At 37.9% G+C, this 16,750-nt stretch overlaps 1 protein-coding gene across 2 annotated transcripts; it reads left to right on the top strand.

Annotated features, from left to right (window-relative positions):
• The first annotated feature begins 2,748 nt into the window (after positions 1–2,748).
• On the top strand, positions 2,749–16,535 carry gab3 (GRB2 associated binding protein 3). 2 transcript variants are annotated; one of them, XM_023294059.3, is made up of 10 exons: positions 2,749–2,906; positions 6,401–6,701; positions 10,816–10,972; positions 11,066–11,493; positions 12,334–12,383; positions 12,707–12,953; positions 13,305–13,395; positions 13,847–13,931; positions 14,946–15,065; positions 15,320–16,535. In XM_023294059.3, exons 1-10 carry the CDS (start codon positions 2,835–2,837, stop codon positions 15,437–15,439), a joined length of 1,671 nt encoding a protein of 556 aa, XP_023149827.3. In that variant the 5' UTR covers positions 2,749–2,834; the 3' UTR covers positions 15,440–16,535. The 2 variants fall into 2 exon arrangements, with proteins under 2 accessions (XP_023149827.3, XP_023149835.3); XM_023294067.3 differs by having other exon boundaries at positions 15,323–16,532.
• The last annotated feature ends 215 nt before the right edge of the window (positions 16,536–16,750 follow it).

Genomic DNA, 16,750 nt, shown 5'->3' with positions numbered 1-16,750 from the left:
TACTAAAAAAAATAACAGGGATTTCATAATTCACGCAAAACACACGATGTTAAAATAAAATGAAAAGAAAGAAAATGCTGTTGATGGGGTGGATTTCTATTTTAACTCAGTGTATACATTAATATCATTGCACTGTAATGTTGTGTAAATGTATGTGCATGCATGAGGGTTTAATGCAAATTGTGTATGCAAATTGTCACTGGATTTTCAACACTGAGTCATGAGTTATGAATTTTAAAAGGGTCTAAGGATTGACAGGGCGTCTTGTTGCCCTCTGGTGGTAACTTAAAAATGTAAAGAGACACAAGATTGAGGCTGTTTTTAGTATTGACTGACTGCAATCAACAGCAAAATGCAAATTTTGAAAGTTTATAATGTTGTCTTCTGCAGCAGCCCAGTCAAATAGGTCAGACTCTAATGCAGCTTAAATCAGTATTGTCAGGATCCCCCAGTGACAGTCTGTGGGAGTACCGAGTGTCTGCAGCAGAGGAGGCTGCATTTTCAGGACCACATTTCTACAAACCTTTGTTTTACATGAATTCCTTTTTAGGACAGATAACATGATGAGCACTTCTTTTCTCCAAAGAGGTAGCTTTTCTAGCCCACAGACATTAGCAAGAAAAAGAACCATGCATAGTTTTTTTTTGGGTAGAATAAGCATTTAAACCCATAACTTGTCATACAGAAAGTTGTAATTAGGATAAAATAAACCTTAAAAACTGTAACAAAATTATTATAAAGTACTACTTAAATGAAAGGAACCTTTAAATCATAACTTGGAAAGTACTGTGTGGATGAAGAATAAACCTTTGACTCTATAAGTATTCAGAAAGAAGATAATATTTGTAGAGCAATAAACCTTTCAAACTGCTTGCACAGAAAGTAATATTTGGGTGAAGTAAATCTTCAAAACCATATCTTGGTTAGTAGATAGTACAATAAACCTTTAAAACTATAAATTCTTGTTCAGAAAGCAATATTTTGGGTAGAAAAATTCAGGGAGAAGCTGTCCTCTCTTGTTTTATCGACAAGCTTCCCATTCCAACAACTTACCTGAACATCTGGGTCACACTTGGGGAGAGATGCCTGAAAACTGAGATGGCACACAATAACATTTCACATTGCAGTATATTGATACTTAACAGCTGATGAATGCTAACATCAATATTCTGAGTGGGCTAATAAGACTTTAAGCACTAGTGCAGCGGCTATGATGGCAAATTTGCTGTTAACAACAGTTCACTTCAGGCAAAAGAGCTGAAAATGTTAATATGTTAATATTAAAGCAACTGCTTATTTTAAAATGGGAAATACTTTTGATTTTGATAAGGATTTAAATACTTCCTTTTACAGAAAGTTAAAAAGGTAATAAGATGTGCATGATTGGTGGGCCCCTTGTTCTGACTGAGAAGTTAACAGTGTACTTCCCCCAGGATGAAAGATGATTTCATGGAAAACAAGCACTTGTGTTGCTTTAAACAACACACTGACTGTGCTAAATAGGCCCCTGGTTCATTGCAGGGAAGAAAGACAGAAAGCCTTTCACATTCACACACATCTACAGCCAATTTAAAGTCAATTAATCAATCTAATCTACTGTGGGAAGAAAATAGAGCACCCAGGGGGAAATAAAATCACATATGCATAGGGCTGAAAATGCAAACTCCCACAGTGAAAAAAAAATGCAATTTTACTTAAATTTTCCTTTTTACAGGTTAGAGTTTTGAAATACACAAAAAAATCAATAAAATGGCAAAAACAGACTGTTAATGAGCATGCCTAACATAAAATAACCTTCAAAAAAAATAGAAAATCTAGCACCATGTTTAATTATAAAATTTCAATTTTATGCACAGATAGCTAATTTCTGTTTATTTACATCCAAGCTTAATACTGTTAATATATTTCTAAAATTAGATGCAATTACTTAGATATTCTGTATAATTACATTTTCACAACAAAAATGTCTAATTAGTTTTTGTCATATGTATATTGTCATGTATATGTACACACACACACACACACACACACACACACACACACATACATACATACATACTTACATACGTACATACACACAGGTTATCATTATCTAAAACACACAATCTCATGTAAAACTGAGGCTACAAAATGAATATTTGTTATGGAAACTTACTGTTATTTTCTGTTATTTGTTATATTTTTGCAGCCTAAACATGTAAGTTTGCCTGTGCAACCCTTCTTACCCCAAGTTTCCCAAATGTGGAGTGGGGCTCTAATATAACAAAGATATTTTACTTTCGAAACCTGTTCGGTAAAGAATTTATTAAATGTTATTAACTTGCAGTGAGGGCCAAAAAACAAAACAAAAAAAAAAAAAAAAAAAAAAAAAGCTGTGCTGGCCCTGTAAATATTAAATCTTTACCAGGACTTTTTTTTGAAAGCTTATCTGTTTGTAGACATGTTTTAGTTTATCTTAAGCATCAAGTAGAGCAGGAGGGTGATTTCTGCGGACCTCAGTTTTTTATCACAGATCTCCCAACAGCATGTGACACTTCTACACATTGTGTGTTGTCAGTCTCATTCCTCAAATCTCATTATGTGTTGTGTCTTTCCTCTTTGGCCAAGAGCTCTGTCTATTAACACATAATTCTCTCTTTCTCTCTCTCTCTCTTTCTCTGTTGCTGTGATCAATTTCTTTACTTCCTCCTTTTGGACTGGCTGAGCTGAATACCAGAACACAGGATATGCTTCACACTGCTCTCAGTTTCACAGCAGCAGCGGCGGCAGCAGCAGCAGCAGCAGCAGCAGCAGCAGCAGCGGCGGCCGTGAGGACGACACGCTCTGCAGTCAAGATGAGTGCTGGGGATGTGGTCTGCACGGGCTGGCTCATTAAATCCCCTCCGGAGAAAAAACTAAAGAGATTTGTGAGTAGGAGTACACATCGGACACTTGTCTTTTATATGTCCTCTGCCAGGAGGAGGAATGCCAGGTTGTGCTGCTGAGCCTGTGTGTGTGTTATGATGTGGAATGAGGATTGAGAGGCATGCTGACTTGAATGTGTGCTTTTGTTAAACTGTAATTCAGTCTCCCTCATATGATCTTCCTCATTTCTATTATAACAGCTTACTTTTGTGTGTTGGCTTGTGGAGGCATTTCACACTTAAGCCAGCTATGTGTTATTCTCATAAGAATACATCTCACTAACTGCAGATGGACTTCAGACAGAAATGGACATGTTTCTATACATAATTGCTTACATGAACAGCATCCAGCCTTCACTGTTTTGTGGTTGTTGGGGTCATGTGATAACACTGGGCAGGCCACTCGCTCTGTGTATGTGTTTGTGTGATGAGTATTGTGAAACATGGGAAGTAATGTCAGCAGCAGTCAGACACTTGAGCGACAAGCAGAAATAGCCAGCTGTATGATGGCTGTTTGTACTTCCTCTGTACGAACGAAAGAGGTGGAGGGACATTTGTCAACAGCAGTGCAAGGAAAGGGTGGGTGGAGGCATGTGTTGACGGGGTTCGGGGTTCGGGGCGGGAAATAGAAACTTATTTTAGCATGCTATGCAAATCCAGTTGATGCTGTGAGTGTTTTTTTCAGGGAGTTGTGCAGGCAGGTATTTGCTTTATTCAAATATCAGGTGGTGGAATGGAAATCTTAATTATCCTGGTCAGAATTACCTTTGTATATAATGTCTAAACAGTATTAAGATAAATGGTGGTGCAAGAACGTGGTTGTTGTGTTGCTCAGAAACAGAAACACTTTCCACTATTCGCCCTCGTAAAGATACATTTAACGGTACAGTGTGTGATTTAGCAGGCATTTATACTCACATGTGCTTGCATTGTGTGTACTGATGTTAATTGTTGCATTAAAGCTAACAGAAACATTACCAGAGACCCTGCAAAGAAGAAACTAGCCACCTAAAGAATCCTAGATATAAATGTATAGAAGAATTCCGCCAGAGGATGCCGAACATAGCGGTTGTATGACACACGTACTGCCCCCCAGAAAAACAATCGTCTGCTTTGTTACAGCTAAACTGGGAAACATTGATCCAATTGTGGTGTCATGAAGCCATGTGTAGCAGATGTATAGTCAGACCAGATCTCCACAGTGCTGTAAAATAGTCTGACTTCACCTCAGTTTTTTGTATTTCTCTAAACCAATCACAATTGTATTGGCAGGTAGTGCTAAGCCCAGGATGTAGCAATGGTGCCCCTGTAAAACAGAGATGTTGGAATTGTTTTGATGAAACATTTGCACACAGGGAGCCAAGCGCTGTCATTAAAATGGCCTTATTGATTACAAATCTTTAGCGAAAGTTGAAATTTTCAGTGTGTAGACTGCTGCTCAGAGGCTATTAGGTTATTTCCTGTAGTGAAGGGGATTTGGAAAATAGTAACACACAAATAATGGAAAGGGAGGAGAAAGCAGGGTGAAGTGCATTTACTAAAAGGCAGGTTTGTACCCAACATCTACATTTGGGAAGTCAGATTAGTTGAAGTATAATCTGCGGAGCAAAACACTTTTTAAACCTTACCTTGGGGCTAAGTCACCAAACTTGTTGGCTGTTTTTTTTTTATTGGTGGGGGTGATTATAGACACACAGTTTTTTTTCCTGGTGAATATTTTAAATTGCAGTAATGGCTCTCTGCACATTAATGTAGATAGGGGCCTGATCATGTTCGCCCCATACTACTACTACTGGGGTGTTACCAAGATGACTGCTAAATGATGAGACTTGCCTATAAGGACATAGACACAATCTTTTTCCATTTTTTTACAATTTGTATCACTGATAGTTTGAAGGCAAGATATTTTATTGTTTTTAAAATACAAAAGAAAACTTTGAGATCTTACAAACAGATATATGTAGACATCTAATATCTCCTGCAAGCATTGCTGATGGGAAATCTTCAGATAGTTGAGCATAGCATTTTATCCTGTCATTTACTAACAACTAATAATGGTTGAATTCCATTAAACTTCTTGAGTAGAATAGAAGAGACCTGTTAATATTATTAACACCTGTACTTTTGGAGCTTTGTCTATTCTATCTAAGTTAAAATATCTGTTGTGAAAAAGGTCTGTTGTGTTTAAAGTGGTGCAAATATAAACCTCAGCTCACACGTGGTTTTTAGCTTTTTATCTTGAAAATATTTATCCCCCCAAAACAATCTCAGCTCAAGGTCTATTTATTCGTGAGTTTGCACAGCTGTCACCAAGTATGACAAGAGTTTCATTCTTAGGTCACACAATGGCAGATAAGCAAACTTAATATGGTGAGGAAGATCATGAGATGTGGTTGAAAGGCTTGGAAAAATGTAGTAAGCAGGCCTGTTGAGCTTCAGATGAATGTAAAATAATCTTTGTGATTTTTTAATTAAACATTGATATCCACAGTCTGGAAAATGTATATAGAAAGGGATATACAGAAAAGCTTGGAAGTCCACTTTAATGAAAAAAGTGACATTATAGCTCCATATTTATTTGCTTTATATTTTTTTCTAACATCAAAATATAACAAACATCGATTAGTGTCTGCACTTGCTTCTATTATATTCACCTAGGTGGACACTACAGCTCATTTATTAGAGTGAAAATACTTTTCATATTCAGACCATCTATAGGATCAAATTGCCATCTGTCTAGTTACGGTTTCCTCTTAAACTTGGCAGGGTTATTGGCAGCAAGTGTGGTGTGTCTAACCATTTCCTGGTATGTACACATAAATTACCAACTGACTTGTGCAGAAGCACATTACCCACATGCAGAAAAAGTGCTAATGTCAAAAAAAAATAGGAGAAGCTCCACCCCAACAAGCACACAAAGCCACAAAACCAAGTGTGAAATGATACCACCTTAACATGCAGCTTTGTTATTCTTGTTTAGTTTTTTTTTCCTTACGTAATTACTATTTTTACTATTGAAAATTGACACCTTTATGACCAGGATAGCACTCTGTCTGCAGTGAGCTCTCAGTTGTTACTTATTGCAAGCAGATCTTTGCAGCTAAAAATACCTTTCCGGACAATTTCAGTACTAAGTTTTCAGTAAGTTTTCAGTATAAACCAGTGAAGTACTGTATAAATACCTCTTTCATTCTGTTAGACATTTTCTGCTAAATACAGTGAACTTCCTCTTCTTTGTACTTCTGGGAAATGTGAGTTGAGGTTCCGCTTACTGACCATAACAAAAGCAAAAAATTGAGTTTAAAGTTGCGAAGCTAGCTGCCGTGCGCTGGAGCTGTGATCAAATTCTCATGACTGGTGATGACTAATGAAACGGTGGAGGTGGGGGACAGGGAGATGTTGCAGCTAGAGCTATGAAGCACTGTGCTTCAAATGAATAATAATTTAGTAGATGTTTAAACTGACACCATGAAAAACTCTGTTCCTTTCGCCTGCAGGCCTGGAGAAAACGCTGGTTTGTGCTTCGAAGAGGTCGCATGAGCGGTAATCCTGATGTGCTGGAATACTACCAAAGCAAGAACTCCAAAAAGCCAATACGCACTATTGACCTGAAAGAGTGTGAGGTCGAAATGCTGAACGGGCAGCTTCGGATAAAGCGAGACTTCCACGGGAAGCACCTCTTTGTGGTGAAGACCTCATCCCGCATTTTTTACCTGGTCGCCAAAACTGAGGAGGAGATGAACAGCTGGATCAGTAGCATCAGTCAGATTTGCCAGTTTGGGAGCCTGGAGGACCATGGTAAATACAGAAATTGTTTTCAGTTTGACATGTGACTGTGGTAAGATTTTCAGTTCTGAAATACACCCGAAAGTGCTCGAACAGATTCACCTCAGCAGTCCCGAGGAAGTCAGTGTCACTTATCCCCACAAAGGAAGTGGCGCCCTGAAAAGCAAACTTTTTGAGGTCAGAACCAACTGTTTGTTTGGGGCTTGATGGTTTTCGGTAAAAACTTCACAGGCTTGTCAGGTTTGCACCATAAGGCTGCAGTTTACAGGCAACAAAACTGATTATTCAGTATTAAACTCCTCAAGTTTGCAGTTATATCCTGCTTTAATCATGTCCAAAGTGTAGCTTTAAAGGTGGGTTAAGCCCTGCTAAGTTTTTGATATTTGAACTCAACAGCAAGACAAACACACCCAATTTCATGGATATGCATTATCATATAAACAACAGTAACAACTGCATTCCAGCCTGATCGGCGTAGAATTACAATTGTGGCCTCTTTCACTTAGCTGAAGCACAACAAACATAATGAAGCATCATCAAATGAACAACATGCAAGCACAAAAACATAGCATCTAAAACACAGTGGAGTTAAAAACAGTGAGAGTTAGTTGTTAGAGAACCGTAGAACCACAGAGGCTGCAAACACCATCCTTTCCCCAGTGGAGCCTGAGCACCAGCAGCAACTGGAGGAGCCCGGTGGAGGTTGGAAGTCTTACAGTCTGTCTGGGGAAAGAAACAGAACCCTGCGGTGCTAAAACCAGCTATCCTTTCTACATTTTCCACTGCAAAAAATAACGAAACAATGTTTTCAAAATTTTGTTCTTCTAGTCTTCTGGGAGGGCTGTACAGTGGCGTGGTGGGTAACACTATCGCCTTGCAGCTAGAAGATCCCCGGTTTGCATGCTGGTCTTCCCAGGACCTTTCTGCATGGAGTTTGCGTGTTCTTCCTGTGCATGCATGGGTTTTCTCTGGGTTCTCCAGCTTCCTCCCACAGTCCAAAAACATACTGAGGCTAATTGGTAACTCTAAATTTTTCGTAGGTGTGAATGTGAGTGTGATTGTTTGTCCCTGTGACAGACTGGCGACCTGTCCAGGGTGTCCTCTGCCTTCACCCCAAGTCAGCTGGGATAGACTCCAGCCCCCCGCGACCCTAATGAGGAGTAAGCGATGGATGGATGGATGGATGGATGGATGGATGGATGGATGGATGGATGGATAGTCCTCTAGGAAATATGTAGGGAGTTATAGGACTGTTCTGTGGCCATGGCCTGCCTGTACATAAGCAGGAATGCTCCCTGCTGCTGGTTTGATCAACAAGTGAGCATGGATTGGTCCAAGATACTTTGCCATTTACTGAGCCAACTCTGAGTAAAAACACCAACTAGAGAACCATGAGGAGATATTTGCTCAGCTTGACATAAAGTGATATTGGACTAGAATCACATGCTCCACCTATAAGTGAGAATTTCCACTTCCACTTACATTAGTAGAAATGACTGACTAAATTTGAAGACATAAAGTAAACAGTATTTGCATTATTTTAAGTTAAATGTTATAGTGTGGATTTCAAATCACCTGAGGGACAAAAACTAGATTTGAAGAAATAAATTGCAATCATCCATCTGAATGATCAGTGCTTGAAGGTGTAGTGGCCTTCAAAAACACTGGAATGGCAGAAAACATCTAAAATAAACAACTGAACACAGTGTCCTTACCACAAAGCTGTGGTCCTTTCAGGTTGCCTAGATAGGCTGATAACTTTCTCTGTAACTGGGCTCTGAGAGCCACACACAATGACACATTCTCAAACTGTGGTTAAAACCATTTGATTCCGATCGTACTTGGTTCACTTTCCACAGAATCAGCAGTAGCAACAACAACAACAAGTAAATACTGTAGTTTTTTAAAGTTTTCATCCATGTCAGCCCCTTTGGATACTCACCAGTATCAAACAACAGAAAGATCTGTAAAGAAAATCTGAAAAGCAAAATGTATTTGACATTAACATTTTTATTTGAAAAAATCCACAAAAAACAGTGCATCATCTGCATCACTGTACCAGTGTTAAACTGGGAATACACAAACTGTACAGTCTGTGTGTAAGACATCATGGTGGCAGCTTTTGGTGCGGATGATGCAAAGGAACAACTTCCTTCGAAACTGCAACCGATGACTGTACATCAGACGGAGAGTCAGCCACAGACGATGATGTTTGGGCTTCCCAAATCCAATGCCTTGATATATGCAGTAAGGGCTGAGTTCATACTTTGCAACGTCACAACACAATTTGCTGATGACTGTAGCAAACCACCTGACTGAACTTTTACCACACATGGTGATGCAAATTTTTTATTAACCCATATGATTTTATGCATACAATGCAAAGGATAGAAAATCACTATGATTTACGAATTTCATATGAGTTGACACATTTGAACATTAGAAATAATAGACTGTATGTAAAAGATAAACATAGTCACCCTGATGTCACCCTTTGGTGTCTTGTGTTTAGAATTTGGCCGTCACCGTTTCGTTTTTAAAAAGACAGACATCACAAATGAAAACTGAATATGACTAAGAACTTGATGACACATATGCTGATATGGTAGCGACACCAGCACCCCCAGCACCCACTCTGCTGTGTTGTCAATTTTACTCTAATGGTACAATAATTTACAAAATGAACATCATGACGTATTGAAGGAGTCTTGAGACTAGCAACTGAGAGCGTAAACTGATTAGGAACATTTTTACTGAGTTAACAAATCAAACAAGAAGTTGGGTCATTTTCTTACACACTTTTGTACAATCATTTGTCTTTTTGCAACTAGAGAAGACCCCCCCTGCTGGCTTTTAGAAAGACTGCAGGTTTGTAGTCTTTCTTGCATTGACTTCACTTTTCAGACTCAGAGGCTGCGTCCATCTTTTACATTCAGTCTGTGTGAAAATCTACTAATATTTTCATTACTTTTTATTCACACAACAGAAATAAATTCAGATGAATGCTTTAGTCAAGCAGTGTGATTAGTTAAATGACTGCAGGACAAAATGTAATCTCACGTTTCATCAGGAATTCAAGTGTTTTCTGTGTAAAAAGGGCGTTTCCAGCATGTAAAAACGTTGTAGTGCTACATGCTACTTGTCATGTGGCTTAATGCTGCTTTGATATCAGAGGAGATAACAGCAGATCAACAGGAAGCCACGGAGTTTACATCACATTTAAATAAACATTTTTGTATTACTTCCCTGCTTTGGGAGTCAGTGTGAGTTTTTGTAACTCGTCAAGTCTTACTTTTATTACTTTTAATTTCTGAGTTTACACCATCACTCGACTGTGCACTGTCAGGCTGCTTGACTCTATGAAATGAAAGCAGAATAGGGATGTTTTGTTGGGGGGCTTTAAGACTGGTCTGTTACAACACTGTTATCTGCATGAAGGAGATAGAGCAACGGCACAAAAATGCTGATACCCTGCTCTCCATGTTACTGTAAATCACATATGCAGTCAGAAAAACACACACATAAGTAGCGCATTTTAGTGGAAAAATGATATTCCACACACAGATTACTGCTGTAGTTTTGCAGACGTGTTGCTTTTAATTTAGGCTTTTTCTGAGAATGTAGGACAGCAGCAGTGTATCCTGTCTAGATCTCAAGAGCTCTGCGAGGCAACACCTCATAACTTTTGCAAAGGAATATAAAAGGTTGTTCTGCACCCACAAGAGAACATAAACATCTATTAAGGGTAGCAAATGTTTCATGGGAACTTGCAAAGACTTTTGGATTTTCGTTTTTTACCACACGGTTCAGCAGGGACGGCCTTGACTCCGTGGCCTTGACTGAAATGGAATGAAACAAATTTCTGAGCGAGGGCCAAACTGACTGAAAGAGAGAAAGAATATATCAACAAAAGAGGGAACAGGGCTCGCATGTGTCTACTTTCAATAAACCTGCAAAAAAACACCTTTCCTCTTTTCAAATTCACCTACTCTGTTTATATGGAGCAAATACAGGCTGAGTGAAGCCATCATGTTGTCAGTGGGACTGCAGTTTCTCTTCACTCCTTAGTGGTTGTGACATTTCAGAACTACATTCTCTCTGTTTGTCTTTGCCTCTTTTTCAACAGAGAGCTCAGAAGAAGGCTTCCCTCACACTCCCACCTCCCTCCAGCTGTCACCTGACAGTCCTGACCGAGCATCTGTAGCAAGTCAACCAGATTCCAGCCATCCGCTGGACTACCTCTTTCTCTCGCAGTGTGAGACGGGGAGTGTGAGCACTAGTAGGTATGTACAATCTGCAAAACCTCTGACACAAGTTGAAGTGATAGCAGTAGTTCATATTTGACGTATGTGTTTTCATTTTTCCTATATCCTTAGACATGACAGCTTTTCAAACTCTGACATCTCTCTGGAGCAGAAGTCATCAGACGATGCTGTCAAGGACATTTGCACTGACTGCTCTTCATCCTCCATCTCTCATGCCAGTCCCAGTCCGTGTCTTTTCCCCAGCGGGAGGTTGACTAACCCTCCCTTCAGCGCTCCATGCATCTCTATAGCTCTACCATCATCCTCTTCCTCTCCACTGCATCACTGCGCCACAAGTGTCTTCCAGTTTGACAAACCCTATTCTTCCGCATCATTTGAGACACCTCCTCCGCTGCCACCCAAGCCTAATCACCTGTCAGAGCAGCTAAGTGATGAAGGAGCTCACAGGCCGAGGGCGATAAGTGTGCCGCATTTCTCAAGCAACGGCGCATTATTTCCCCGGAGGACCTCTTTGTCGAGCCTGGACCATATCAGAATAGGTAAATCCTCAGTGTGTAAGTAAAGAACAGACCAGAAGCTGAGGAAGCTGCTCCCACCAACATTAAACATAAACCTGGTGCTATTACACTGTAAATAAATACCATTTTTCAACAGTTTAATAGTTTAATTGCACATTTTTTTTCTGGTTTGTTAAATTACAGATAATATCTATTACAATCACAGGAAAAAGTATATAGGCCAAAACTATAAATAATGTCAAAATCTGTACTTTAACAAATGCTAATTAGTCTTTTTTAAAATTTACATTGACAATTTTTACTGTATTTAAATCATCTATCTATAACTCTATCATCTTTAAATATCATGATTTTGAAGATATTTGCCATTATTTCAAAGAAAAATCTGTTTAAAAAGTGGTAAATATCTTTTTTACATGTTATTTTACAGATTTTTGCTGTTTTGTGAAATTATAGTTATAATAAAGAATGAAGTATTAACTTAAATGTTGACTGCAAATAAAGAAAACAAACAAAAAACAGCTAAAACTATAACATCCACCTTAAAAAAATCTATATTTTTACTAATCATTCATGTACAGCGTGTAACCATAAAATGAGATTGTTTTTCTGTATTTAAATCAGCTACAAAATATTATTCTTCTACTGATATTGTCATTATTTTCACAATTTTTACAATGTTTATTACAATTATGTAATGCTAGGGTGATTTTACAGTAATCTGTCGCTTTACAACCTATTTTGCTAGCAGATTTTAACCATTTTTATGGATTTTTTTTTTCTTTTACATTGTGCAATAAGGGCTGCATATGGATTAATAAAATAAAGTTGCTGATTAAATAATATCATCTCTTTTTTTAGGAGATGCTGATTGCAGACTGATGAGGAACAGGAGGCAAAGTGTTAATTTGGTAAGAGGCTCATCAGCAGCATTTAACACTTTGTTTAGACATTTTGCGCTAAGCTAAGCTAACTAGCTGCTTCCCGTAGGTTTGTCTTTATTATACAGACATAAGAGTGGTGTCAGCATTTACATCTAACTTGGCAAGAAAGCAAATCATTTCTCAAAATGTTGAACTATTCCTCAAACTCTGATACCATTTCTATATAAATAAAAATAAGAGATAAAAGTAATTATATTCTACTCATGGCAGCGTTTACAATTGTTCCACCTGAACTACTATGACAATGTAGTGCACTTTTCCTGATCTCATGATGCTTTGTCTTTCTGCAGCCTTGTTTAAATATCACACAAGTTCAAAGCTACCAGGACGAGTCATATGTCCCCATGGCGTCCCCGTCTCCTGCCCTTGCTACTGTCGAATGTGATGGTTACATCCCCATGAGCCCCATGGCATTCAGCTTCCTCAACCCAAACTGCAGCGTGGAGTCCTCTCCATCGCTCAGCCAGCTCATGTGTCCACCTGGAGATCTTGCACCGCCTCCGATTCACCGGCACCTTAAGCCTCATTTGAGGAGACGTAAGAGCTCTCCCAGGCCCAGCTGATTAATGATTTAAATGTTTGGCATTTTGTAAAAAAAATAAATAAAGTGAGCTGTAATTTCATCTTTGGCTGGAGGTTAGAGGATGGTTTCAGGGTCTGTGAACTTGAAACGTGTTAAAGAACATGATTGAAACTGGTTGTGATTTGGATCCATGTCCTTTTTCTCCCACACTGTCACATGCTAATTCATGGGAAATGTCAATACAGAATTCACGCAAATGTCAAATACAGATATTTTTGAACTTTGCTACCTCTGGCCAGGCCTTTCCGTGCCACATTACAAAGTTCTAACCGATCCAATAACCCTCGTCCTTTTCTCGTCCACAGCTCGACCCCCACCTCTTGACTTGAGAGGCCTTTCTACAATCACAGAATGTCCCACTCATCTCCCTTTGAGCAGGGCAATGACCGAATCGTGGTAAGAAGAAATAAAGTCTCTTTTATAAACCTTCATGTAGAGTACATAAATGTGGCAGATGACATGACCGTGGTAATTTAACACTCTCAGTTTTTGACCATGTAAATTTGAACAAAATTCACACTACAGAGAGCATATTCTTTATTTTCTTCTAAGTCCGAAATTGAAAATGTAAACATGTAGGCTTGCACTGTATGGCCGTGTATACAAACACTGCAAATTTACCCTCCATAGTCATGAAAAAATGTCAATAACTCAGATTAAGATGTTGCCTAGAAGTGGGAGTAAGAGCAATTTCCTGTCATGTGTTTTGTTATGAGAGCTAATTAAAGATGATGATAAGGTAAACCTAATCCTGACTGCCAAATATTTTTCTGTTGATTTTTTCAGTTTTTTTTCTTTAGCAATCTAACTCAAATTCCTCACATTTTTATTTATTGTGTAATTGCAGCTTTTCAAAGAACTGTATACCTCTTGAAAGAAGACTTGAAAATGGGGACAAATCAAGAGATGAAGGCACAACCTCCTCCACAATGGTAAAACTGGAAAACATATTTTTACAGACTGTAACTCAATCTTGCAGTTTTCTTTAAAGCTATAGTATCTTTGTCTTCTTTAGACATTAAAGAGGACCTTTGCCCTGTATTTCATTCAATGCACTAAAAAGATGTTCCGATCATCTGGGTTTAGTGGCATAAAAAGAAGCAGAATTTATTTTTTCTCCAGCTTTAGCAAGGACCTAGACATTATTGACAATAGTTGGTCCTTAAAAGTACCTCTGATGGTAATGTATACTCATTGTGTAGCTCATTAAATCAGCTTACCTCCATTGTCATGTAGCTTGTATCAGCATATGAATCCTCCACTTATAACTGGTTAAAAAACATGAAATTTGATGTAAATCTGTGTGCCATCGCGTATTCTGATTATATTGCAGTGTTTGGACAGATTTGTATATGCATACATCATACATTTAATACCCATCGTGTATGCAGAAATAGCTGAATTATTGTCAATGGTAATATTAACCACATCTGAACAAAACATGACTTCATTCTGCTGTGTTTTTGCTTTACTGAGCCCTTAAAGAACGTTTAAAAAAAGAACAAAATCTGACACTCTTATAATTCTAGGGTGATTTGTCAGTGGAAAAATGTGCTCAAATCTCACAGAATGTGGGTGTGGAAAGTGACTACACATTTCTAAAATGTTATTCTCAGTTATCTGTATTTGCACATTTGTAACAATGAGATTAGGTTGTTTTGCTTTGGAAACTGTCCAATTTACACCATTTTCTGAGGAAAAAAGCTTTGAGCAAAGCATATTAATCACACGTGTCTCTAGACACAAATAGCTTCTTAGGCGTTTCTAATGCAATTTGAAAATGAAAACAAGCCACATCTCCTCTATGTACTTGAGTATTTAATGTAAATGAGAAACCAGTGAAACTGAATTTTTAGCTTATATGTGTGTATCTAAGTATTTCAGATCTTTTAAGTGGTGAACAGTTATGTTTATGCAAGGTCCTCATCGGTTTGTTTGTCTGACAGGAATCAAGGCAACAGTTCTCTCTTACCTTTGATGGAGCAGTTCAGCCTTGGGTGAGAAGATCAAACCTAGACTATTTATCACTGGATTTCAACTCTGCATCCCCCTCGCCTGTGCAGAAGGTATGCTTTGATTAGACAAATGGCATAAAAGAACTGGTTTACTTTTTGAATTGTTTCAGCTGATGCAAGATTAAGATGAAATGTTTTTGTGCATGATCCAATTTATGATGCCCAAATTCGTCAAGAGAATGAATAGTAGGATGAATTAAACATGACTGATTGTGTGTAGAGGTAAAGCAGAACCATGTTAATTTTGGAGACCCTTCTTAAAACGTTGCCACATGGCATCACTGTCTCCTCCTCTGTATGTCCAGCAGAAGCCGTTCCTGTCTGATGAGCACAGAGTGGATTATGTGCAGGTGGATGAGAAGAAGACTCAGGCACTTCAAAACACCAAAATGGAGTGGACAGATGTCCGGCAGTCAAAAACATGACCAGAATATTCACAATGAAAAAAAAATCAGGAATATTCACTTGACTACAAAAGGACCAATAGTAAAACCAGCAATTAGGTTTTACTTTGAAAAACAGTATTGAAGTAAATATACAAGAGTATTTAAAGTTCAATGCTCCTTCAGAAGAGGAAACACAAAACTGCACTGTTAAACTAAGGTAACTCTCTGTAGAGGGGAACTGTAAATACTGCCTGATCATGCACTGTTCACAGTGATTATTGTAGCATAAGGATTTACCAAATGTTGAAAATGGCTTCATGTTGCTTCACTGCAAAAAAGACTTTGTTGTAAATGTATGTATAAAAATATGACCGTGAAGAAGTTTTTTTATGATAAAATGTCTTTTTAAAATATTTCTCTCTCATTATTATCTTTCATTTCTCATAGTATCAGTACCCATGTTGACCAATCTTCATCTTTTGTAGGCGTTTTCTATAATTTCTCCACCAATCAGCAATGTTTCAACTGCAGCCAGGAAGATCATCAAGGGACTCTTGTGTGTAATAGGGATCCAAGTAATTACTATTTTAATTTTTTATGAATCTGATAATTATTTTCTCAATTTATGAATTAGGAGTGTGAATCACCAGATGCTGGTTAACATTTTCTAAATTCCCTTTTCCACATAAAAGTGTAAAAACAGCCTTCAGGCTATAACCTACCACACTGATTTTAGGGCGAATTTGGATCTTGGATCATGCAATAATGCAGTCATGCTATTTTTTTAAAGTATTTTTTGTCTTTTTTTTCTTCTGTAAATTAGCAAATTTTCTACCAAAACGATTTCCCGATTTGTTATTTTGATTGGTCACCATCAGCACCACCAACGACGACTGTGATTGGTTCATAGGAATACAAACAAGCATGAGCTTTTATTTCTCCTGCAGGAGAATGATAACTAGGTGCAGTGAAATCATTCTGCAAAATGCTGTGTCAGCACTAGAAAATGGTCTGATTAATGTATTAGCTGTTTGGGCTGAAAATGGTAAAAAATAAATAAATAAATAAATAAAATTAAATAATTTTTTTTAAAGTGTTTCCCAAAGCCCAAGAGGCCATCCTCAAATTTATTGTTTTGTCCACAACTTAGACAGATTCAGTTTACTGTCATAAAGAAAGAAATGAAACATAAAATATTGTATTTAAATGATACAATACTAAAATAATATTTTTATTATTATTATTTTATTTGATTTTGATTAATTCTCAAGATAGTTGGTGATTAATTTAATGGATAACGGCTAATGGTTACATTTACATTAAGAAAATGTTCGTTCACTGCTTTGTTGG

The sequence above is a fragment of the Amphiprion ocellaris genome, chromosome 14 (genome assembly GCF_022539595.1).
Source record: "Amphiprion ocellaris isolate individual 3 ecotype Okinawa chromosome 14, ASM2253959v1, whole genome shotgun sequence".
Taxonomy (NCBI): Eukaryota; Metazoa; Chordata; class Actinopteri; family Pomacentridae; genus Amphiprion; species Amphiprion ocellaris.
The sequence above is the reverse complement of the archived record's forward strand: the minus strand, read 5'-3'. Positions and strand labels throughout refer to the sequence as shown.